This window comes from Saccopteryx bilineata, chromosome 7 (genome assembly GCF_036850765.1).
Source record: "Saccopteryx bilineata isolate mSacBil1 chromosome 7, mSacBil1_pri_phased_curated, whole genome shotgun sequence".
Lineage (NCBI taxonomy): Eukaryota > Metazoa > Chordata > Mammalia > Chiroptera > Emballonuridae > Saccopteryx > Saccopteryx bilineata.
The window spans coordinates 58936614-58958687 of NC_089496.1; the positions used below are offsets into that span (position 1 = coordinate 58936614).

Genomic DNA, 22074 nt, shown 5'->3' on the forward strand with positions numbered 1-22074 from the left:
GGTAGAGAACTTTCCTGGTGGTGTCAGGGTTGCTGGGCAACCTTGTGCCTCAGGTCCACTCCTGGTAAGCTCCCTGCTGCTCTTTCTTCCTCTCAGCCACTGTTTGACCTCCAAGTCTGCTCAGATGCTACCTTCACAGGGAGGTCTTTCCTTCCCACCCTCACCATGAGGCTCCTGGCTGTATTTCTCTTCCAGGTGCTCATTTTTTAATTCACCACCTAATTTACTTTATTTCTCTTCCTCCACTAGAATATATTCTCTGCAAAGGCGGAGGGAATCTCCTACCCCCATTCCTCTGTTCACTGCCCCTCAGCGTCGAGGACAGTCCATAAGGCGAGGAGCACGCAGTAAGTGTTGGCTAACGAGTTCCCTCTGCGTGCTCCTTTGCTCTTGGGTTTGTTCACGGGCTCGTGTCTGCAGCGACAAAGGATCGGGGACTCGGTTCAGAAAGTTGGTATTGGTCATTGTTGGGGACGCTGGAGGCAGCGGTCTCAGGGCTTGAGCGCTGACTGACGCACTTGAAATAACTTTTCAGTTAAACAGCCATTGTTATAAATTACATAACCTCACAATTAAGCTATATTAAAAGCAAAAGTGATACACACCCCAAAGTGACCGCTGCCTTGTTACAAGTGATCCACCCTTATCTGCGGTCTCAACATCTGCTATTTCGGGTACCTGCCTTCCAGAAATGTCACATGGTTATCACCAGATTCAAGGTCAGTCACATGACTTGTCGAAGTGTGTTCTTATGATCGCTATACAGTGCTCACAAAAATTAGGGGATCAGGGAACGTGCAGACACCCCAGTACTTTCAGCCTTTTGTCCAGTGCATTTTCACCCATGAAATAAAAGTTGGTTTTGCATCTCATTTGCATAATCAAACTTTGACTTGTTTGCTTTTCTCATGTTTAATTTAAAAAAATCAAATGCTGCTTTATCGCTTCATATTCATTTTGAAATATCCTCTAATTTTTGTGAGCAGTATATTTTATACTTAGTTATCGTGCACCTGTAACGTTGAAGTTAAACGCAATCACCGGGACGTCTGTACAGGGAAAATGTGGTCTCTGGGTTCGGTGCCACCCGTGGCTTCGAGGCCGAGCCCCGGAATAGGGAGCGCTGCGCGCACCGCAGGGCCCAGTCCCCAGGGCAGCCTCCCCTGCACCCTGACTGCTCACCCCGCCATCCCGACTGTACTGAGCCCTCCCCGTGGTGAGGGAATCGATCGATCGCTCGGGCCACCACTGGCCGAGCCCGGCGAGCGGGCGCGGGGATCGGCTGCGCATGCCTGAGCGCGCGGAGGCCGCTGGGAGGCGCGGCGGCCGGGAGGCGCGGCGGGGCCATGCGTGCGCCCCGCTGCGCACGTGCGCGGGGCGGGCCAGCGGGACGGGACCCCGCCCCCGGAACGGGCGCTGTGCGGCGGCCGGACAGCGTGCCCTGGGGCGCCCGAGCCCCGGCATGCAGACGGGTTGCCCTGGGTCCTAAAGCAGGTCCGACCCGCGGACCGTCCGGGCCGCACGCGCCCGCCTTGCGGGGACCATGCGGACCCGCGGCGAGCGGGGGGATGACAGCAGGCCGAGGCCCCCGGCCCCGGGCGCCGCCCGCCGTCCCGCCGCGTGAGCCTCGCGTTTCCGACACCACGATGCCGGGAGCGGGACCGTCCGCGGCGAAAAGGCCCCGGAGGAGTTTATCGAGCCGCCGGACCGAGAAGGACAAGTCCCGGTCCATCGTGCTGCTGTTTCAGAACGCGCCGCCGGCCCGGCTCGCCTGCCCCGTGTGCAGGGCCCTGGTAGCCAGGTACGACCTCAACCGGCACCTGGACGACAGGTGCGCCGGCGGCAGCGCCCCCACCGGTCCCGCTGCGTCCCCCGCGGCGCTGGCCGGTGCTGCCGCCGGCCCTGCCACTCCAGAGAAGCCGCCACCGTCCAAGACGCACGTCACTCCCGACCCGGGCGACCCGGCAAAGACGGGCTCCAAGAAGCAGACCAGCCCCTACTTCTCCGGGGACGGCGGCGCGGCCTGCGGACAGCGGGGCGAGCGGACCCGGGCTGACGTTACGGTCGTGCCCTTGGGGAGCCCGTCGTCCAAGTTCCGAAGGCTCCTGGAGGCCCAGAGAGCGGTCGGGAGGAAGGAGGAATCGGCCCCTCGTCCCCCTCCGCGCCCCTCGGCTGCCGCCGTGGTGTGCAGGACGGAGAGCTGCTCGGAGGTGGAGGACCACGACCAGAGTTTGGAGAACAGTTCTCAGAAGGAAAACCTGTTTGCCTATGATTCTCTTCGGGAACAAAATACGGAGACGGCCGCAGAAGGCGCTAAAGTAAGGGAAGCCGGAAACCAAGAGCCTGCCGAGGACTCTGGGCGAGCCACCTACCCCGCTGCCTTCCCCGGGGATGCTCCTGTGCCACCCCCAGAATCGCCTCCTGGGGACAGAGTACAGTCCGCTTCAGGGGACAGTCTTGCAGAGCACGAGCATAGCCAACAGGTAGCTGGGGAAGGGCCCGAAAACCGTGAGGCAGGTGTTGGTGAAGAAGTACAGGTGACCGCAGCTTCGGACGCTGAAACACCGTTCTCCAGCCAGGAGGCACAGCCCCACAGCCCAGCCCCTGACGCTTCTAAACGCAGTGACACCCAGAAACGGCCTCTGGGAGGGGACAGAGGCTCAAAGAATGAAACCACTTGCGGGGTTCCTCCGGAGCCGGGGTCACGCCTGGGTGCCCCGGGTGAGCTGCTCCCCGCCTCGCCTGGCCACCCGTACTACCTCTGGAGCTTCCTGGTGGTGCTGGGAGCCGTGTTTGAGAACGAAGAGGACGGGGCGCTCTTCAACGAGCAGGAGAAGGGGGTTGTGACTAGGTTCCGTCAGTTGTCAGGTATCTCACGCCCGGTTTGGTGCTGGTCCTGATTCGGGGCCACGGTGGGGTGGGCTGTCATCTCCTGACCACAAGGAGTCAGTGTGGTCCTGAGAATCATCTGGGCCTCTGGTGGCAAGCGGCCTTCTACAGGGTTCCTTTAGGGCAGGGGTCCCCAAACTTTTTACACAGGGGGCCAGTTCACTGTCTCTCAGGCTGTTGGAGGGCCGGACTATAAAAAAAGCTATGAACAAATCCCTATGCACACTGCACATATCTTATTTTAAAGTAAAAAAACAAAATGGGAACAAATACAATATTTAAAATAAAGAACAAGTAAATTTAAATCAACAAACTGACCAGTATTTCAATGGAACTATGCTCCTCTCACTGACCACCAATGAAAGAGGTATCCTTCCAGAAGTGCGGTGGGGCCGGATAAATGGCCTCAGGGGGCCGCATGTGGCCCGCGGGCCGTAGTTTGGGGACCCCAGCTTTAGGGAATGATGTGCATGTGGCACGGACACAGGGTTGTGTGCTCTGCGGTGTCTGCTCTTGCTGTCCCGTGCCTTTCTCTGTGCAGAGCGGGTCCTTGAAGGACGTTCATTCAACATCTTTCTGTTCTAACATTGGTTGGAACTTAACTCTTGTTTCCATCTATGAGTCCATGGTGAGATTGGTTTCAATATAAAGTCACAGAGCCTGTTGACATTATTGATCACTGTAAAACAACTTCCTCTAAGTTAAAAAAAATGCAGTCCAACTTAGAAAAGCGTGCTCTGCATTTTGAGTGCGTCATTTGGGTCACAGGTAGGTCGTCTTGTTTCTGCTCAACCTTCCCTCAAAAAAAAAAAAAATGAAAGCAAAAGGAAGTAACAGGAAAAAACAAACGAAGGTTTATTGAGACATAGTCTAACCACCCCCACCCCACCCCAACAATATTTTAGGTTCCCGGACTCTGCCTCTTAAAGTCTGGGTGTGGAGGAAATGGAAACTCAGGCTAAATTGGTCCATTTAAAAATATGAGCCCGTGCCTCAGCTCCGTGGCAGCCGGGGATGGCTGTCAGCCAGAGGCGCAGGTTTGGAACAAAAGCCACCTTTGTGACAGCGGCCCTGCCTGTCTGAATGGCTCGATGGGACCATATCCCTCCCGAGGCAGGAAAAGCTTGCTCGGGGGTCACACTGGCCTCAGGTGAGACGGCGCTGGGTCTTACTCCTCAGTCCGTTTTTTAAAATCCTAACAGTACTATCAACATGTAAGGGAAAGGTCTTTGTTTTAAGTTGATGCGATGGAGTTACTATGGAGTTCCTCGTGTTTTTTGCGTGTGAGCAGCCCTGGGCCCAGTCAGCCGCATTCGTGTCCACGCGGCCTCCATCTCTGCCTGTGCGTTCTCGCCGGGGCCGTGGACAGGACGCCACCCACGGGCTCTTCTGTCCAGAGTGGCCCTGCGTCTCTGGTTGGGTGTTGGTTGTCTTGGTGCAGGCACGCGTTTGAGCAGCTGGTGGCTCTGGGTGTCCGTCTCATTGGGAAGTAGGACCGTTTTCCCAGAATGCGTTCTGCACGGAGATGCCTTTACAGTGTGTGTCTGTGTGTGTGTGTCTGTGTGTGTGTGTCTGTGTGTGTGATCGTAGGTGCTGCCCAATGCTTCATTTAGTCTCTAGCCTCTTAAAAAAAATGTTGGACATTTAAAAAATATAATTCTACCCTGCTAGAGTTGACAGAAATTTTGTGATATTCCAGGCACAGGGCAACAGAGGCCCAAAAGGTTGAACAGCTTGGCTGCGACCACAGAGAAGGCTGCCTTCCCAGAGCCGGACATGTTTTGAAAATTGTTTTGGTTGAAATTATTTTCAATCAGAAATGGAGGGATGCATATTAAGTGGAAAGCAGAGAACAAAGTACCTGGGAATCTAGGTCCGGCTTCTCTGCGTGGGTGGAGAATGGTGGCAAGACAGTCATGAACTTGGTGCTCAGAACTTGTGCAGGGGTCGACGCTGGGACTTCTTTAATGGCTTACAGGCCAGTCGTTGAAGGTCTCACCTTTAAGCTCTCCACCAGCCTTGGGGAGATGGTGTCAGTGTCATCTGCCACCCCGTCCTTTTCATAGAAGAGAAGATGGAGTCTCAGTAAGGTGCGGTGACTTTCACACAACTCCCAAGCGGCCGAACTGGCCCTGGGCTCTGCGTCCTGGGTGTGCTTGCTGTCCTCGGTGACAGGCACACACAGCAGGGAGACAGTCTCCACAGGGACTTTCCATCTGAAATAAGTTACAGCTCCCATGGGGGAAGAAAAGGTTTTCTTGGAAGATCATTTGAGGATACCTATATGTATTTCTGATGAGAGCGTACTTTTCCACGGTTTTAGAAAGTAAATGGTGTCTGTACTGCATGTTGTTTTGGAGAAGGAAGATGATAATCCCCCCCCCCCATTTTTCTGATTCCAGATAGTGGTCAGAAGCTCTATGTAAGGCTTTTCCAACGTAAATTCAGCTGGATTAAGGTGAATAAACTGGAATATGAAGAGATCGCCCCAGACCTAGCGCCTGTGGTCGGAGAACTGCGGCAAGCCCGCTTTCTGCAGACAGGTAGGCTGTGCTGAAGGCAGCAGAAGGTGAGAATGGTATGTGGAGGATCATGTTTCTGCAGGACCTGGTGCCATGTCCTGGTGCGTGCTCCATCAAGAGCAACTGTGTGCGTTTCCTACGCTGAGTGTTTAATCTCAGGACAAAAACTCTCCCTGTGACAGGACGCTGCTCTTCACCTCCGGGGGAAGGCGGCCAGGACAGCGAAAGGGCATCTGCTCTCATTTCCTTGACTGTCACAGGTTTAGGACCCGCAGCCTCTTAGGGACAGGGGTGGGGACGGGCCACTCCGGTTCCTCAGCAGTCTCCTTCCAGCAAGAATGTCCTCATCTCACGCAGATTCCTCAGGTTACAATGGAATAAAGCAGTTTGTTTGATGCTAATGTTGTCTATAGAAACCTTAACCCCCTCACAAGCCCACGCATGCACACACACGCATGCATGCACACACACACATGCATCACACACATGCACACCTCAGTTTGCAGATGATTGCCTCAGGGGTTGTTTAGTTGATGGAAGCCCCTGTGAGCGGCAGGTCACCTTGCTTACCTTCCCAGCGCCACCCAGTGCCCCCTGACTGAGCACATGTGTGTGGGGCACTTAGGTATGAGCAGAGGACACATGTCAGTCTTGGGTTCGAGGTGCTGGTGGTTTAGGGGAAATAGGCCAATCGAGGGAGAGCAGGTTTCCCTGAGGCAGAGTCTGACGTGGACACAGCCAGTGCAGAGGGCTGACGGCTGGTGGGCAGAGGCTGTGGGGACAGGGAGACAGACGGAGAGGCGTGTAAGCGCTCAATGCGGGGCCGGGCCAGGCGGTGGGACCCAGCACCCTGCACGGGCCGAGGCTGCCCGCATGGCAGTGCCGTCGGGGTCTCCTGGGAGGGCCGGGGCTGCCCGCATGGCAGTGCCATCGGGGTCCCCTGGGAGGGGCAGGGCTGCCCGCATGGCAGTGCCATCGGGGTCCCCTGGGAGGGCCGAGGCTGCCCGCATGGCAGTGCCGTCGGGGTCTCCTGGGAGGGCCGGGGCTGCCCGCATGGCAGTGCCGTCGGGGTCCCCTGGGGGGGCCGGGGCTGCCCGCATGGCAGTGCCGTCGGGGTCCCCTGGGAGGGCCGGGGCTGCCCGCATGGCAGGGCCGTCGGGGTCTCCTGGGAGGGCCGGGGCTGCCCGCATGGCAGTGCCATCGGGGTCCCCTGGGGGGGCCGGGGCTGCCCGCATGGCAGTGCCCTCGGGGTCCCCTGGGAGGGCCGGGGCTGCCCGCATGGCAGTGCCCTCGGGGTCTCCTGGGAGCTCGGGCCCCACGTGACCACAAGATCTGGTGCAGGTTCCAGAGATCTCCACCTCACCCTTCACAGGCATGCCCGGTGACTGTCAGGTGAGCCCTGACTTGCCTCTCAGTAACCTAGAAGCAGCAAACTGAAACCCCCGTGGCTCACGGTCACACGGGGTCAAGTCCACATCCGGCCTCTGATCCACACGGCCCTGTGCGTCTGGCGCTGGTGTCCCTCAGCTCACTGCTGCGGCCACTCTGCTGTCCCTGTTCTTCCACATGCCCAGTGCATGCCTGTCACAGCCTGGTACTTGCTGCCATAGGGGTCACCCTCACTTCATCCAGCTCTGCCCTTCTGACCACATGAGCACGCTGTTTAAGGTCACCTGGCCTCTCCCGGGTCTGTTTTGCTTGGTGGCCGTTGCCACCACTTGACGTTGACGTATCTGCTTGTTTGTCACGCTGGGAGGTGAGGTGCTGTGGGCAGGACTTGGTGGTTCACTGCAGGGCTCCAGGGCTGCAGAACGCTCCTGGCACGCAAGGTGTGCCCAGAGGCACCTCCTGAGGGGCACTGCCTGAAGCTGCCGGGGCCTCCAGTGGGGCCGGAAGGTCTGCTGCGGCCCAGCTGGGGGTCAGGAACGCGTCTGTGTCCACAGCCATGACACGGACGTGGATGGAGAGTGAGAGAGCCCGCGGAGGGAGGGCCCGGGCAGGGGACGGCGGTGGTGGCTGGCTCGGACGTGCTCCCCGCGGTCCAGTGGGAGGGTCTGTAATTCGAAAGACAGCAACGGCACCAGTGAGCTTTTAAGACGGGCGCCCACTCCATCGCGTGCCTCCCACACCTCTTTGTTTTATGCAGGTTTTCCTTTCCTCCTTCGCGAGGAGTTCTGTTACCGCTTTCCGAGTTACCTCTCTTTTGTACCCTTTAGTAACTGCTTTGGCAAACTGGTTGATATTTCCACAGTAGAACTGCATTTCACCTGCAGTTCCTTAAAGCAAATAAATAAAACTAGGAAAAGGCTAAAGTTCTTTAAAACTATTAAAAAAATTTTTTTTTCAGAATCAGAGTTGCAAGACCTCCCTGACGTGCTTGAGCTCCTCTCTGTCCCTGAACTGAGGGCCCTGGCGAAGACCTTCCGCGTGGCGAGCCACCGGCAGAAACAGCAGCTGGTGGAGGCCTTGCTCAGCCTGGCCCGCCAGCCCTCGGTCTGCATGTGGGGCAGGGGCCCACCTGGCGTCGGGGCAGTGATGTTGCAAAGGTGTGCTGGCTCTTGTTGTGTAAAGACGCGCAGACTCTCGGGGCGCCTGTGACGCGTGGTCGGCGTGCGTGCTTCGGAGCTGTCCCCATGGGTCCCTTTGCGATTAGCCTGCGTGGGCGGCAGCGTCTTCCCGCCGACAGCCCGTGCCTTCCTGGCTCTGGCGTCACAGCCCTGTGACACCGCGCGCTTGTCTAGACCCAGGGAGACCGGGAGGCACGGGGGTGCGGGTGCTGGGCCTTCTGTACATTCCAGTCTTGTTACTCGAGAAAAACGTGGGCTCAGCTACCGCTCTTGCAGGACATAAGGGGTTGAGTTCCTTGCGGCTTAGAATAATGAACGTCCCCTCATCTTTATTCTCTCTGGAAGTCATTTGTAAAATCTGACACCTAGTAGCTTAAAAACAGGAAGTGACTTCTCTCGTCTGGCGTCTACTCCTCAGGGCCAAGGACCTGGCAGGCGGCTCGCTGCGGCTGTGTGCGGGCCCGCGGGCTGTGTTCTCCCGCGCTCTGCTGCTCTTCTCCCTGACGGACGACCTGGAGGAGGAGGAGGCTGCCTGTGGCGGGCAGGGGCAGCTGTCCACTGTGCTGCTGGTCAGGCTTGGCCGAGTGGCGTTTCCTCAGTACACTGTCAACCGGAGCACCCGTGTCTTCCAGGACAGGGACGACCTCATCAGGTCAGGGCACAATAGCTTGCTGTCACAGCTACATGTCTGTAAACTCGCGAGAACTATAGTATTTCATGGTTTTCTTTCCAAACACAATAGAAACGTAAATTCATAGAACAGTTATTTTGTTATCTTTCTGCCTGATGTGGATACATGTCTGAGACTATAAAGAGAATGCAGAAACGTGCTTCAATGACAGTGGCCAATACCAGTGAGTTTTGGGTCAGAGCTGCAAACATTTCCCCTGGCATATGTTCCCAGAGAACTCCGGCAGGGAGCGCTTTTAAAAATGTAGGCATCTGGCCCTGGCTGGTTGGTTCAGCAGTAGAGCGTTGGCCCGGCGTGTGAGGGTTTCAGGTTCAATTCCCATCTAAAGCACACAGGAGAAGCACCCATCTGCTTCTCCACCCCTCCCCCTCTCCTTCCTCTCTCTCTCTCTCTTCCCCTCCCGCAGCCAAGGCTCCATTGGAGCAAAGTTGGCCCGGGTGCTGAGGATGGCTCCATGGCCTCTGCCTCAGGCGCTAGAATGGCTCCCGTTGCAACGGAGCAACACCCCAGATGAGCAGAGCATCACCCCCTGGTGGGTATGCTGGGTGGATCCCGGTCGGGCGCATGTGGGAGTCTGTCTCTCTGCCTCCCTGCTTCTCACTTCAGAAAAATACAAAAAAAAAAAAAAATGTAGGCACCTGAACACACCTGCCTCGTGAGTACGCCCTCGGCATGAACGAGTTTGAATGAAGATGAACGTTCTCACAATAACGCTTCAGATAAAGCCAATGCCAACCTCAGTACCTGTACCTGACTCATATATCTGACAGGTTAGAAATTTTCACCCATCTGTACATAGACTCAGTGGACATTTGGTTTGAGTAGCAAATGCAGGTTTCAATAACAAATGGTATAGGTATTACAGTACAAAAATACTTGCTCTGGCCGGATAGCTTGGTTGGTTAGTGTCATCCTGCTAGGCAGAAGTTGCTGGTTCGCGTGGCGATTGGGACACATGCAGGAACAGGTCAATGTTCTTGTCTCTCTAAAATCAATAAATAAAAATCAGAAAAAAAACCCAACTTGCATTTCCTATAAAATAAAAAAGAAAAATAAATTTGAATTTCCTAAAATGTTACCTCTGATCCTTCATTTGAGGTTTATGACTCAGATGAGCTGAGCTCGAGTCTGGTGTCTGATTGCAGGAAAGTCGTTTGTTGTCTGGTCTCCAGTGCTGTTGAAATGAGTGCTTCAAAGCAGTGTCGGTACAAACTGGTTTTAGCCCATTTTGCATGAGGCGGCAGGAAGCTCAATCTCTTGTTTGTGTTCACCTGGAATAATCTTTTTTTGTTGAATTTTCTAGGATGGATATTTCCTCTCACCCTGATTTTAGTTGTCTCTTCACTTTTAGTGACTCTACTTTGCTCTTTGTGAGCCTGAACTTGGCAGCCAAGTTCCAGTCTCTAGTCTAGACCAACGAGCCGTGATGCCACTCTGCCTGCTTCCTCCCCTGTAGAAGGGGGGTGGTCACAGGTATTCCTACACACACACGTGGCTGCCCCCGAAGAGCTGAGAGCCTCAACTGTGGGGGTTTCATATTTCTTAGTGTGGCAATTACCATTACAGCTGAAGATTACCTTTTAATTCTATGATTGACAGAACTGTGGCTGACAAGTTCAAAAGTTGAGTGTAGAGATAGGAAGGAAAAAATAAAGCACACTCTTAGCCCTGGCTGGTTGGCTCAGTGGTAGAGCGTCGGCCTGGCGTGTGGAAGACCCAGGTTCGATTCCTGGCCAGGGCACACAGGAGAAGCGCCCATCTGCTTCTCTACCCTTCCCCTCTCCTTTCTCTCTATCTCTCTCTTCCCCTCCCACAGCCAGGGCTCCATTGGAGCAAAGTTTGCCCGGGCGCTGAGGATGGCTCCATGGCCTCCGCCTCAGGCGCTAGAATGGCTCTAGTTGCAAGAGCAACACCCCAGATGGGCAGAGCATCGCTCCCTGGTGGGCATACCGGGTGGATCCTGGTCAGGCGCATGCGGGAGTCTGTCTGACTGCCTCCCTGCTTCTCACTTCAGGAAAATACAAAAACAATAAATAAATAAACCATACCCTTTTTTTTTAGAAAGGTATGCTGAAGGTAATAAGAATAATTAAAACTCAAAGGGTCTTAATATGTCAGTGGGTTTGGACTTGGCACACTTGAGGAAGGGCAGTTGCTAACACCTGGTAACATGGTCCCAGGCCCAAGGGCATGTTCTGCCCTTCTCTCTACTTGAAATAACTGCTCGTTCTCTTCTTGACTCAACAGTATCCGTGAGGTGCGTGTTGAGCACCTGTTGGGTGTCACGGTGGGGGGGCTGTCACACAGACAGGATGGGATCTCACCGTGGTGGGGCTGCCTCTCCCCCGGGGCAGATGGGAGATGGGCTGGCAGGAGACGGCGCACTTTGTAGCAGAGTCAGGCAGACAGCCTGTCCCTGGAGAGAGGACACGGGTTGAGACAGGAGAATAAGCAGTCAGTTGGGCAAAGGTCTGGGTGGCCATGTCCAGGCGACACGGGAGCGTGCACACGGCCCTGAGGAAGGGGACAGCTTGCTGGGCTGGAGAAAGTCCGATCTCTGTGGCCAGAGCCCCGAGGGCCGTAGTGGGCGGGGTCCCACAGGGCCAGGGCGCTCGGCCTCAGAGTCCCTGGGAAGCTGACGCTGGTTCCACGTATGTGACGGGACACATCATGTCCTAACACGGTGTGATGCTTTCATCCTCCCGTGTTAGTGATTGCCTGCTCCCATGAAGCTACGGGTTCAGTTGTTAGTAGAATACAATTTAGGTAATTTTATTCTAATTTTTTTCAAAGGCATGCTTTCTGCCCTTCTGCATTAGAACTAGTGGGATGTGGAAATGTTTTATGTAAGGGCTCCTTCTGGTCTGCAACTCGGATGGCGTGGGCTCTTTCTCCAGATACGCAGCTGCCGCCCACACGCTGAGCAGCATTTCTGCCGCCATGGCCAACGGCCGCTGGGAGGAAGCCCACGCCCTGGCTCAGGGTGCCAAGAGAGACTGGGACGCCCTGAGAAACCACCCTTCCCTGAGGTGAGGTGCTGTGTTTTTAGGTGCCTGTAAAAACTGACATACTGACGAAGTTGTTCCAGCCACTCCAGGTGATTTTCTTCATGAAGAACTTTCTCTTTTTGCTCTGTGGCCAAAACTGCTGGGGAGGTGACCGTCCTGGATGTTTTGCACAGAGTTAGAGGGCTGTGTAGAGACAGGAGGAAATGTCTGTGAGCCTGAGGGGATTTCATAGAGTTCAGGGAAAAGTGGGCATACAGGGGGGCTGTCCGCTGGCCACCTGTGGGTGTGCTGGCTGCCCTGACCGGCCAGCTGAATTGAACATGGCGGGGGGGACCCAGGAGCAGACGGGCATTGTGGGAAGCATAGCAGATGCGGTCTCTCAGTAGAAATTCAAGTATAGGTGTTCTGAGAAAGAAAACTGAATTGAACATCTGCCAAATTTCAAGGACACAGCACACGATCTTTCATTTTCTTTTATTTGTGGGATAAATAAACATACCCCACATATAAGAAATTTTCCCTTTATTGTTACATGGTGGTGAGAAAATTAGTGTTATTAAATACATCTTCCAAAAGGAATGTTTCGGAAATGTTTATGAAAATAATATTGACTTAAGAGCCATCGCCAGGAAATGGCGTTGACTGTTTGGACTGAATGTTTTGTCTGTATTTTGTTTGGGAGTATCCTGTAATTCAGACAGAAGAAGGAACCGTTTCCTTAGAGGCCCTCTAGAAACAAGGTGACCAATGTCGCCCTGGTGTACACTGTGACATGCATATGTGTTGGAGGGTCTGCTTCAGATGATTTCAGTAAACGTGTTCACATTTCTCAGGCCAGAGGAGTTAGTAGGTGACTTTCTTCCTTTTAAAAAAGACAAGATGTCATAGCCAGGAAGTTACTGCATTTCCCCACGTATAAGATGCTCCCGTGTATAAGACGCACTTTTATTTTGGGGCCCAAAATTTGAAAAAAAAAATGTATTACACAAAGTTATAGAACTTAAGTTTTATTCATCAGGAAATTCATACAACTCCTCATCCACACAAAAAAGTGGGAAATGCAAGTAAAAAAAATAAATCTACAACCACTGTATAAGATGCACCTAGTTTTTAGACCCCAAATTTTTCAGAAAAGTGTGCGTCTGATACGTGGGGAGACACGGTAGCTTGCTGCGTAACAGGTGGGGAGGCCTCTCTTCTGGGATGGACTCATTCTCCTTTTGGCTTATTTCGACCATTGAAAGACGGGGAAACCGCGATTAGTGTGCACAATGCAAAAGGTCCAGTGGCCGGACCCAGGTTCGGTCTGAGGGCCGTGGTCTGCTGCCGTGCCTCAGAATCCGACCGTCTGTTCCCGTGTTCCCGTCCCGCTGCCTCCGTGGTCCGGGAGCTGGTGCCGCCTGGGAGCACGCGGCGATGGTGTGGAGGACACACCTGTTGAGAAGACAGGCGTCCGGTCCTCCCCTCACTGCTGAGGACGTCTCACGGTGCGCACACCAAACCCCCGTTTCAGGTACCACGAGACTCTGCCGCTCTTCCTGCGGCGTTTCACCGTGGGGTGGATGTACACGAGGATTCGGTCCCGGGCCGTTGAAGTCCTGCAGAGACTCCACATGTACGGGGTGAGGACACAGACATCCACCTGGCTTTCCGGGGATGTGTCCATGGCAAGCTGCGCAGGGGGGTCCAGCAAGCTCTTGACATTTCCACGGACACTTCCCATGGGCCCCAGCTGCCTCCCGGGGGAGTGGGACATGGCTGCAGGCGGACAGCTGACCTGTGAGCTGACGAGGATGCCCGGTGTGTTTCGGCCCACTCTAGGGGTCGTCCTCGCCTTCCTGGGGACAGGAAGCTCCGCTCTGAATACATGTTGCCAGTCTGGTGTTTCCTTGGGTGTGTGACTAACGAGCTCCTTCCACTGTTGCAACAGGAGGCGGTCCAGGAACTGGAGGAGCTCTTGTCCCAGACAGTCTACTGTCCTGACCGCAGGGGCCGCTGGTGGGACCGGCTGGCACTCAACCTCCACCAGCACCTGAAACGTCTCGAACCGGTTGGTACTCGGTAGCTGTGGACACCTTAAACGTCGGGCTGTAATAAGGACATTTTTAACAAGGTCACTAACACAAGTGTGGTGATGGGGGTGGGAGACTTGCTTCCGCCCCATGGTCACTGATTTGGGAACAGGGCTGGCCGCTGACCTATGCTGGGATGCGGGACTTCACCTAGGCCTGAGGGGCCAGGGGCAGGAGGCATCTCCACCCCCAGTAGGCGCTTTCCAGAACCGTGCTTTTGGTTTTGGAAATGGTGGCTTTGTTGATGGGTGCAGGGGGCCCCCAGGTAGCGAGGTTGCTGCAAGGCGTCTTGTTACAGGTGCTTCCTGGGGGACGCTGCACTCTGGGGGTGCTGTGCACTGCTCCCGAGCAGGCCACTGTCTTCCGGGCACTGCTGTTCTCCGTGACAGGGGTCTGGGGAGTCACGGGGCCCCATTAGGGACACCCTGTGGCCAAGCGTTACGGGGCCAGTGAAGGCAGCGGCAGCTGAGCCGGCACCACAGTGGCCCTTTGTGTGGCCGCCTGAGTCCCCGTCTCCATGGCAGCCTGGCACTTGCCAGGATGGAGGGGCAGTGCCTCTGGGAGCTTTTGTTCTCCCGGCAGGTAGCTCAGCAAGGGAACCAGGTGACGTCAGGCTGGAAAACGGACCCGGGCTGTGGACGTGTGTCGGGCTGTGGACTGTTGAGGGGAGCAGAGGAGGGCGGGGTGCCCCTTACCCCGTGGTGTCACGCAGCAAAATCCGCAGGGGGGGCAGCCCGCCCGGGAGGCTGCGTCTCTCACGTCATGAGGTTCAGAGGAGGGGGACCGCTGTGCCCTCACCCGGGTTCCAGCAGGAGTGTTGACACGTGTCCCGGAGGAGGCCGAGTCCCACAGCCTGTGGAGCGAGGGAGGCCTCAGTTCCCGTCAGCCTCTTCCCAGGGAGCTCTGGCCACGTGCACAACGTCGTCATCCTCCTACGCTCTCCACCTCCCTGCCTTCCGCCTGGTGCTCCCGCCAGGCCAGGCCAGGCCGTGCCGGAGCGGCCCTGCTGCCCCTCCCCGTGCCGGCCCCACGGGCTCTGGCCCCTGCCTGGGCGCTCTCGGTCTCCCCAAGGGTGTAGCGGCTGAGACCTGATAGGAAGTTGTGTCCGGAGCACGCCCAAGATGCTCCCGACATTTTTAGTTGGGAACCGTGATTCCAGAGGGACATCCACATGGCTGCTTTGTCCACTGCTGATCAGAAAACCTGTGACTAACGGTGGGGTTTCCTGTCGCACGAATCGATGGACGCGGCCACAGGGTCCCTCCGGGGCCTGATGTGGGACCACGTTCTTCGCTAGGCTGCCAAGTGCATCGCAGAAGGGCTGGCAGACCCCCAGGTGCGGACAGGACATCGCCTGTCACTCTATCAGAGAGCCGTGCGCCTGAGAGAGTCCCCGAGCGCTCGGAGATACTGGCACCTCCTCTGTCAGGTGCCGGAAGTCACCGTGCAGGACGTGACACACGTGAGTCAGCATCCTGTTCCTGAGTGAGCCAGCCCGGGAGTGATGTTCAGTGTCACCTCCTGTTCAACGCAGACCGCCGGTGCTCCCGTAGGACAGTGGCTCGGCCACAGTTCTGTTCTCACACCAGCCCCCCCTCGGGCGGGGCTGGCTAGTGGGTCTGCTCAGGCATTTCCCTGCGTCGAGTGAGAGGCTAACAGCCTTGATCCGTTTATCCTTTGTGGTCAGGGCACCGGGAGAGCCGCTCTGGGGTCCTCATGCTTCCTAGGGACGCATCCTCGCAGGCACCACGGGCAGGTCCCACGCCCTCCAGCTGCCGAGAAGGGGCGGGTTTGGGGCACGTAGGACATTGTTCTCAGGACATCAGTCCAGTCTAAACCCTCAGCTGCAGTGAGGCTCACGGACGGCCCCCTGCTGCCGTCACAGGTGACCATCACAGGCCGGCTGTGCCCGCAGCACGGGACGAGCAAGTCAGTGTTTGTGATGGAGGCCGGGAGGGCCCCCGCCCCCGCCACAGTCCTGTGCTCTGTGGAGGAGCTGGCACTGGCCCACTACAGACGCAGCGGCTTCGACCAAGGTAACCAACGCCAGGTCCTGTCCTGGCCACCCGGTCACCCGTGGTCCCTGTCAGCTGCCAGCCTCCCGCCAGTCCCCTGCAGAAGACACTGCTGACCGGGAGGGTGTGGGAGAGAATCGGACTCACCGTGGCTGTTAAAGACGGTCTTCCGTTCAGCCGTGCAGAGTGGTGCGTGGTGGGGCCCAGACCCAGGGACACGGCTGCTCCCACATTCTGAGTGTCACGTGGGAGGGAGGCAGCTGACATGTTGCCCACAAACAAAATGTTCAAGTCCAGGGCTTGGGGCCCGGGCCAGGCTGTGTCTGATGGGAGGGGCTCTTCGCGGCCGGGCACGGCTGTAAGGAGGCAGAAGGACCAGGAACCCAGAGCAGGTGCACAGCGTTTTAATTCCCATGGTTAGCGAGGCTCCTGTGGGGGACACACAGTATTTAGAAATGAGCTGGGAATGGCGTGCAGATGGTGTTCGAGTCCAGGATAGTCCTGTGGCTCCTTCGAGCTGACTGGCGGGTCGCGGTGACGGTGCTCCCACAGAAGGGAGACCGCCCGTTCTTGTGTGCTGGGCCCTAGGGATCCACGGGGAAGGGTCCACCTTCACCACCCTGTACGGCCTCCTCCTGTGGGACGTCATCTTCATGGACGGGGTCCCAGACGTCTTCAGAAACGCCTACCAGGTAACCAGCCTGGTTCCCGGGCCCCAGGCCTGTGTTCTGTAGGTGAGCACACACTTCTGCACATCGGTGAGTCATGCCCACCTGGACCACCTGTCTGCAGCCACCCAAAACCTGCCTCTCATGGCCTTTATGTCACCATGCTGGTTCCACTGACCTACCTCACCCTCCCATTCAAAGCAGGAGCGTTATCTGCGGCTTTGACCTGAGCACCTGTCTGGGTCCAGGTGTCAGGTGCTGTGACAGGCGCTGTTTGTCACGTCTGTCTACTTGGAGTTCACCAGCGTGACACGCTGCTCTTGCAGTAGGATTATGTGGTTGTTACGCATCCCCTGAGGACAGGGCCACTCCCCAGCTCTGGGCTCTGAGCATCCCCGATGTGTCGGTTCTTGGCAGGCACTTCCGCTGGATTTGTGCACGGATGGCTTCTTCGCGAGCAGGAGGCCCACCATCGAGGCCAGGCTGCAGCAGATCCACGGGGCCCCCACCGAGCACCTGCGGGCCTGGGTGGCTGCCACCTGGCAGGCCCAGGAGGGCCGTGCGGCATCCATCGTCAGCTGGGACCGCTTTGCTTCTCTGCAGCAAGCTCAGGTGATAGCCTGCATGCAGGACACAAGTACACGTGTGTGTGTGTGCATGCCTGTTCATGACAGCCCCCCAGCTCTGATGCCAGTCACCAGTGGGGGCACGTTAGGCACATGAGCCCCAGTCACGCCTCCTCCCCTGGCCGACCGCAAAGACGCTGCCCCTGTCCCTGTGGCCTCGATGTCATCCCTGTCACGCTCCGAGTGCTTGCCCACAGCTCCTCTTCCCCTGCCCAGCAGAGCTGCGGGGGTCCCAGCCAGTGGTTCCAGCAGCAGAACCACAGCTGGTGTCTCTGGAACCCGTTACCCCGTCCAACAACCCCTAGGGCACCTCAGGGCCTCAGTTACTGGGGAGCGGCTGGTTACCCATGTATCGTCTTCAGGACCTGGTTTCCTGTTTGGGGGGCCCTATCCTGAGTGGCGTGTGCCGGCGCCTGGCTGTGGACTACCGGCACTGCCGGGGGGGCCTGCCCGACCTGGTGGTGTGGAGCTCCGAGGACCACCGCTGCAAGGTCAGTGAGCCCCAGGGGACAGTCCCACGTGCAGGCTGATGAGCACCTTCACCCAAGGCCACACCTGGCCACTTCATGCTCGGCTGTGTGTGATGGAATCCCTAGCACTGCTGGACGGAGCGCGGGCTCCTTGGGTGGTGGGGGTCCCCCATTCCTTGCCTGTGAGCGGCATCTCTCCCCAACAGCAGCCGGCGTGAGCGAGGTGGAAGTCCATCTCCTCTAACCTGACCTGGAAAGTGACCGTCCACCACTTTTGCTGTATTCTACTGTTGGAAGCAGGTCACCAGGGGCAGCCCCCTTGGGGAGGCACTGTGTAGGCATGCACGTGAAGGGGCCAGGATGGGGAGCTATTTTCAAAGCTCCCCGAGTGGGCACCTCACGTGTCGCAGGCCCAGCTGCTGCCCACTGCAGGTTTAGAGATTGAAAAAAAAGAATTGTGGACACACACCCTTCATTAGATACAGGTCATCCCGGTCTGCGGCCTGTGTTTAGTCCTCTTCATAGTGTCCGTTTACGAGCAGACATTTTACACGGGCCGCGACGCAGCAGGACTAACGCGTACACAGCTCGTGAGCTGTTCTGGCTCACTCAGTACGCGGCTGTCCTGTCTCTGTCAGACACTGACGACTCTGCCTCTGCTCCTCCAGCTGGTGGAAGTGAAGGGCCCCAACGACCGCCTCTCGCACAAGCAGATGGTCTGGCTGGATGAGCTGCAGAGGCTGGGGGCCGACGTGGAGGTCTGCAACGTGGCGGCCACGGGGGCCAAGGGCTCAAGCCTGCGCTGAGCGCCGCGGGCCAGCGGGAGCCTTGCCGTACGGGACCTGAGGGCCTCGGCAGCAGACAAGTGATGGTGTCACCTTTAGTTTGCACTTTGTTGTCGGAAAGAAAGCGGATAGTGGTCTTGGTGCTGGCCTGGGTACCCGCCCCAGTTCCACATGGCGGGTGATGGGAGATATCCATGTGATTGGACTCAGGAGGGGACCCGAGCGTTTGGAGAAGTGTGCACCATTCCTCTCTGTTGAAAACACTCGTTTTCCTGTGAGGCTCGACCCGGCCAGCTGTTCCATACTCCCGTCTCAGGGTGACCCAGAGAAGGCTTGGGAAGTTGACATTCTGATTTCTTTAGGAAGATCCAAGTCTCCTGAAGTCCTCATAACATTGGTCAGGCCTCAGTCACGAGAGGAGGGGACAGTCTCTGTCCCCGCCCTTTCTGGGAACAGCCCTGATGACTAGGTCAAGGGCAGTTCTCTGTAGGGAAGGTGTAGGGACGGGCCCAGCAGGCAGGGCCAGGGTCCCGGTCCCCACCGACCAGCTCTGGGACCTGGGACATCAGGAAGACATTGCTCTCAGCTTTTTAATTTATTAGGTGGGATGAGAAGTTCAGCCGTGGTCCGCGGCCTTCACCACAGCCAGTTGTGAAGGGGTATGGGAAGGGTCAGTGGTCACTGCTCAACTTCAGTAGCAAGAACGCTGGGTGGGTTTCTCACACACACACACGCACACACACATGCACGCACACAGACAGCTGCCACACCCGCACACACTCAGGGACAGCCAGAAGGAGACGGCTTTGCCCCTGGAGTCACGACGTGTTTGTGGTGACTTCACAGCAAAACGACAACCGGCAGCTGGGGAAGTTTTATTCAACGGTCAGCATTTCCTTCACACTCCTCTCTGCTGGACAACAAGCCGCCTCCTGCTCCTCCTACCTGAACTCGAGCCAGGGTCTGTTTCAGGCACAAAGGTTTTAGTTTTCTCTACAAGTTCAAGTTTGGCTACCAGAGGTGACCACGGCCCAAGCGGGCGCCTCCCTCCGCAGGGGGGTGTGGTGAATGTGACTAGTTCCCACTGTTAGCGCAAGCTAACATACTTCTTAAATAAAGTTAAGACATTTTTGGTTTTAAAATTGGTTTCCATCGTAAAGTAACAGTAAGACATTGTATACACACCTGTAAGGTCAATGCTGGAGTCTGAGCCGTGGGGCACAGCGTACATCCCCTGCAGGTACTGTTGCTACGGTGACCCCATGCGGCCTGCGGGGCCGGACAGCCGCGCAGCAGCTGGGACATAAGGCTGAGAGTTGTTTTTCCTGTTACGCACGGCGAGCGGTTGCACAATAATCATACAACCACCATCACGTCACTACCTCTGATGATCATACAAAAATATGCACACTTCCTATCTGAAAATAGCATTCATAGTACCTAGTTTTTCAGCTTGTAAATCAAAAACTTACTAAAGGAATCGAAATAAAGGTATGAAGGGAAGAAAATTAGAGACCGCTCAACCTTCTCCGAATGTTAACACACCGAGAACAAGTCGTGGTGGTGAGAAAGCAGCTTCATGAAGAGGGAGAACCCTTCAGCACACTTCCGATGGCAGGACAGTCGTGAGGTGTTTGGAGGGGTGGGACTGGTCTCCTGGGAGGACTGTGGAACGTTTGGTGGCAACAACGCTGTCACGCAAACTGGAGAAAAGCCTTTGCTTTCTAGGCAGCACGTTGGCACAAACGCTGGGTTGACCCCACAGGACGAATTTCCTAAGACACCACGTAGGAACGTGTGTCCCTGAAGTCCAGAGGCATTATCAAACAACTTGTAAAAGGCAGATAATTCAAATGGAAACAGCTATGCACTGCATGGAAAGGTAGAACACTTTTTAAAAGACTTGTTTAGAAGAGGACCCAAGTTAGCCAGACACTGCTATAGACTTTGAGAGCACAGACGGCAGTTTAAGGAAGTGACAGCCGGACACTGCTATAGACTTTTAAAGCATAGGTGGCAGTTTAAGGAAGTGACAGCCGGACCTGAACACACTGCTGCTCCTCGGTCCCCTCGTGGTGCTGTGACCAAGTGTGTGTGTTGTAGGGGGCCCTCTTGCTGTTTATTAAATGGCAGTGTTGTAAGGACATTTTTATTCCTGTTCTCCACTCCTAAGCATGAAGACAGCTGCCCGAGGGGGGACCTCTGTGCGGGTGACCTGGCCCCTGACCTCATCAGTTTTATCCAGGGCAAGTGCCAACAACAGTCGGCCACACTGGAAACACTGAGGAGCCCCTTTCTGGGGGGGGGCCCCTCTGTGCAGGCACACCCCCCCCAGCCAACCACCACAGGCCGGCCATGACTTCTGAGGGATGACAGTGGCCTTGGAGACAGACTCCTGGCTCCTGGGATGAACTCAGTGTGAAAAGCCCTTTTCTAATACGCAGTGGGATTTTAACTCCCTAATTTCAAAAACCAATTATATTCAACAGTATTGTTCATACCTTAATATTAACATCAAAGGCACTTCTAAGTTAAATACAGTGTCTACAGCAAATGCTTTTAAAGTTAACAGTGCATATCATTTTAAAGTTAGTCCTAAGACGTTAAGAACACACTCAGGATTTGAAGATGGAGGGATCTAGGATAAATTATGGTGTCCCAACACGGAGCCCTCAGGTGAGTTCAGTTAGAGACGAGAAAGCAACCAGAAACCACACGCATACTCACGCCTCCTGTGGGTTATCGACGCTTCCTGAAAATACGCTAACCGTGAACTTAACTTTCCCAACACCTGCTTCTCTCGGGTGCACACCTGGGGGTCAGGTAAGCACTGGCAGGTGGCAGGAAACAGGGACGCAGACACATCTGACTGATCTGCCCACAGATTACCGGACGCTGAGCCTGACCTAACAGGACAGACAGAGGAAGGACACCAAACCTGAAACGTGTGTCTGTCTCCTAAGAACAGTGAAAGAAACACAACTCGACATGTCCAACGTTAGTGCAAATCTCAAGTTACTCTTCTGTATAGAATCACTAGAGCTTCAAAGGCCTAGGTTAGCGACTGTAATTCAGAGGGGAAAGTTTCTGGCTTCCCTCGTGGTGTGTGGGAAACGGCCCTAGTCCTCGTTCACTAGTGTCTCGGTGGACAGCCAGATCTTGGCCCCACTCAGAAACTTGCTCAGCGGCGTTCCTGAAATGCTCCGTCTGCACAGGTTGCCGACGGGTGAGAAGGGGAAGGAGGAGGAGAGAAACTCGGGCGTCTCAGCGGTGTCGTGGGGGCCGCGGGCCCGGAAGTACATCCTGCTCTGGTCCAGCTCCGAGTAGCAGGCCTGCAGGGGGCCGGCCCGGCGCTGCCGCAGGGTCCTGCTGAGCACATCCACCTCGTCGGCCAGCAGCGAGAGCTTGTGGAAGGCGGTAACGGAGCCCCCGCGGTGGATCTGGGCCTCAGGCACCCAGCGGAGGTAGCACAGTTTCCACAGCTTCACGTGCACGCCAGACAGACGCGGCAGAAGGACGCCGTGCAGGTCGGCCGGCTTGGAGAACCACTCCCGGAAGAACGTCTCCATCCCTCCATCCTGGCCCTCGGCCAACAGAGTGGGGGCCGACAGAGCAGGGGCCGGGGCGGCCTTCCCTCCCAGTATCAGTGAGTTTCTCCGCGGGAGGGACTCTTGGTCACTGATGAGTCCGTTTTTGAAGGAGGCTGGCATTCCTCTCAGCGTGGAGCTGTAGTTTTTCTGCACGGGGGAGAGGGGAGCATT

At 56.2% G+C, this 22074-nt stretch overlaps 2 protein-coding genes and 1 long non-coding RNA gene across 7 annotated transcripts in view; 1 reads left to right on the plus strand and 2 right to left on the minus strand.

The window, feature by feature from the left end:
• Positions 1 to 1382: 1382 nt before the first annotated feature.
• On the plus strand, positions 1383 to 21226 carry FAN1 (FANCD2 and FANCI associated nuclease 1). 4 transcript variants are annotated; one of them, XM_066240219.1, is made up of 13 exons: positions 1383 to 2868; positions 5292 to 5432; positions 7759 to 7957; positions 8397 to 8630; positions 11567 to 11698; positions 13191 to 13299; positions 13608 to 13727; positions 15047 to 15211; positions 15635 to 15785; positions 16353 to 16456; positions 16850 to 17044; positions 17421 to 17549; positions 17735 to 18187. In XM_066240219.1, exons 1-13 carry the CDS (start codon positions 1569 to 1571, stop codon positions 17744 to 17746), a joined length of 2991 nt encoding a protein of 996 aa, XP_066096316.1. In that variant the 5' UTR covers positions 1383 to 1568; the 3' UTR covers positions 17747 to 18187. The 4 variants fall into 4 exon arrangements, with proteins under 4 accessions (XP_066096316.1, XP_066096317.1, XP_066096318.1 ...); XM_066240218.1 differs by lacking the exon at positions 17735 to 18187 and adding an exon at positions 18197 to 21226 and having other exon boundaries at positions 1384 to 2868; XM_066240220.1 differs by lacking the exons at positions 16353 to 16456; positions 17735 to 18187 and adding an exon at positions 18197 to 21226.
• Positions 2875 to 7582, minus strand: LOC136311068 (uncharacterized). 2 transcript variants are annotated; one of them, XR_010726678.1, is made up of 4 exons: positions 6865 to 7582; positions 5982 to 6183; positions 4751 to 4945; positions 2875 to 3682 (listed from the first exon to the last, which is right to left on the minus strand). It is a non-coding gene; the product is annotated as an uncharacterized lncRNA (long non-coding RNA). The 2 variants fall into 2 exon arrangements; XR_010726679.1 differs by lacking the exons at positions 2875 to 3682; positions 4751 to 4945 and adding an exon at positions 5439 to 5772.
• Positions 19174 to 22074, minus strand: part of MTMR10 (myotubularin related protein 10) — a 34478-nt gene continuing 31577 nt past the window's right edge. Inside the window, exon 16 of the mRNA XM_066240222.1 lies at positions 19174 to 22050. Coding sequence (XP_066096319.1) covers positions 21433 to 22050 — 618 coding nt within the window. The 3' untranslated portion in view covers positions 19174 to 21432. The remainder of the gene's footprint in view (positions 22051 to 22074) is intronic.

Excerpts from the sequence above, each read along its gene's own strand:
- FAN1 (XM_066240218.1), top strand. The coding sequence starts at position 1,569 with ATGACAGCAGGCCGAGGCCCCCGGCCCCGGGCGCCGCCCGCCGTCCCG. Across the intron at positions 2,869-5,291 it reads TAGGTTCCGTCAGTTGTCAG|ATAGTGGTCAGAAGCTCTAT; the intron begins GTATCTCACGCC and ends TTCTGATTCCAG. Across the intron at positions 17,550-18,196 it reads CCGAGGACCACCGCTGCAAG|CTGGTGGAAGTGAAGGGCCC; the intron begins GTCAGTGAGCCC and ends CTGCTCCTCCAG.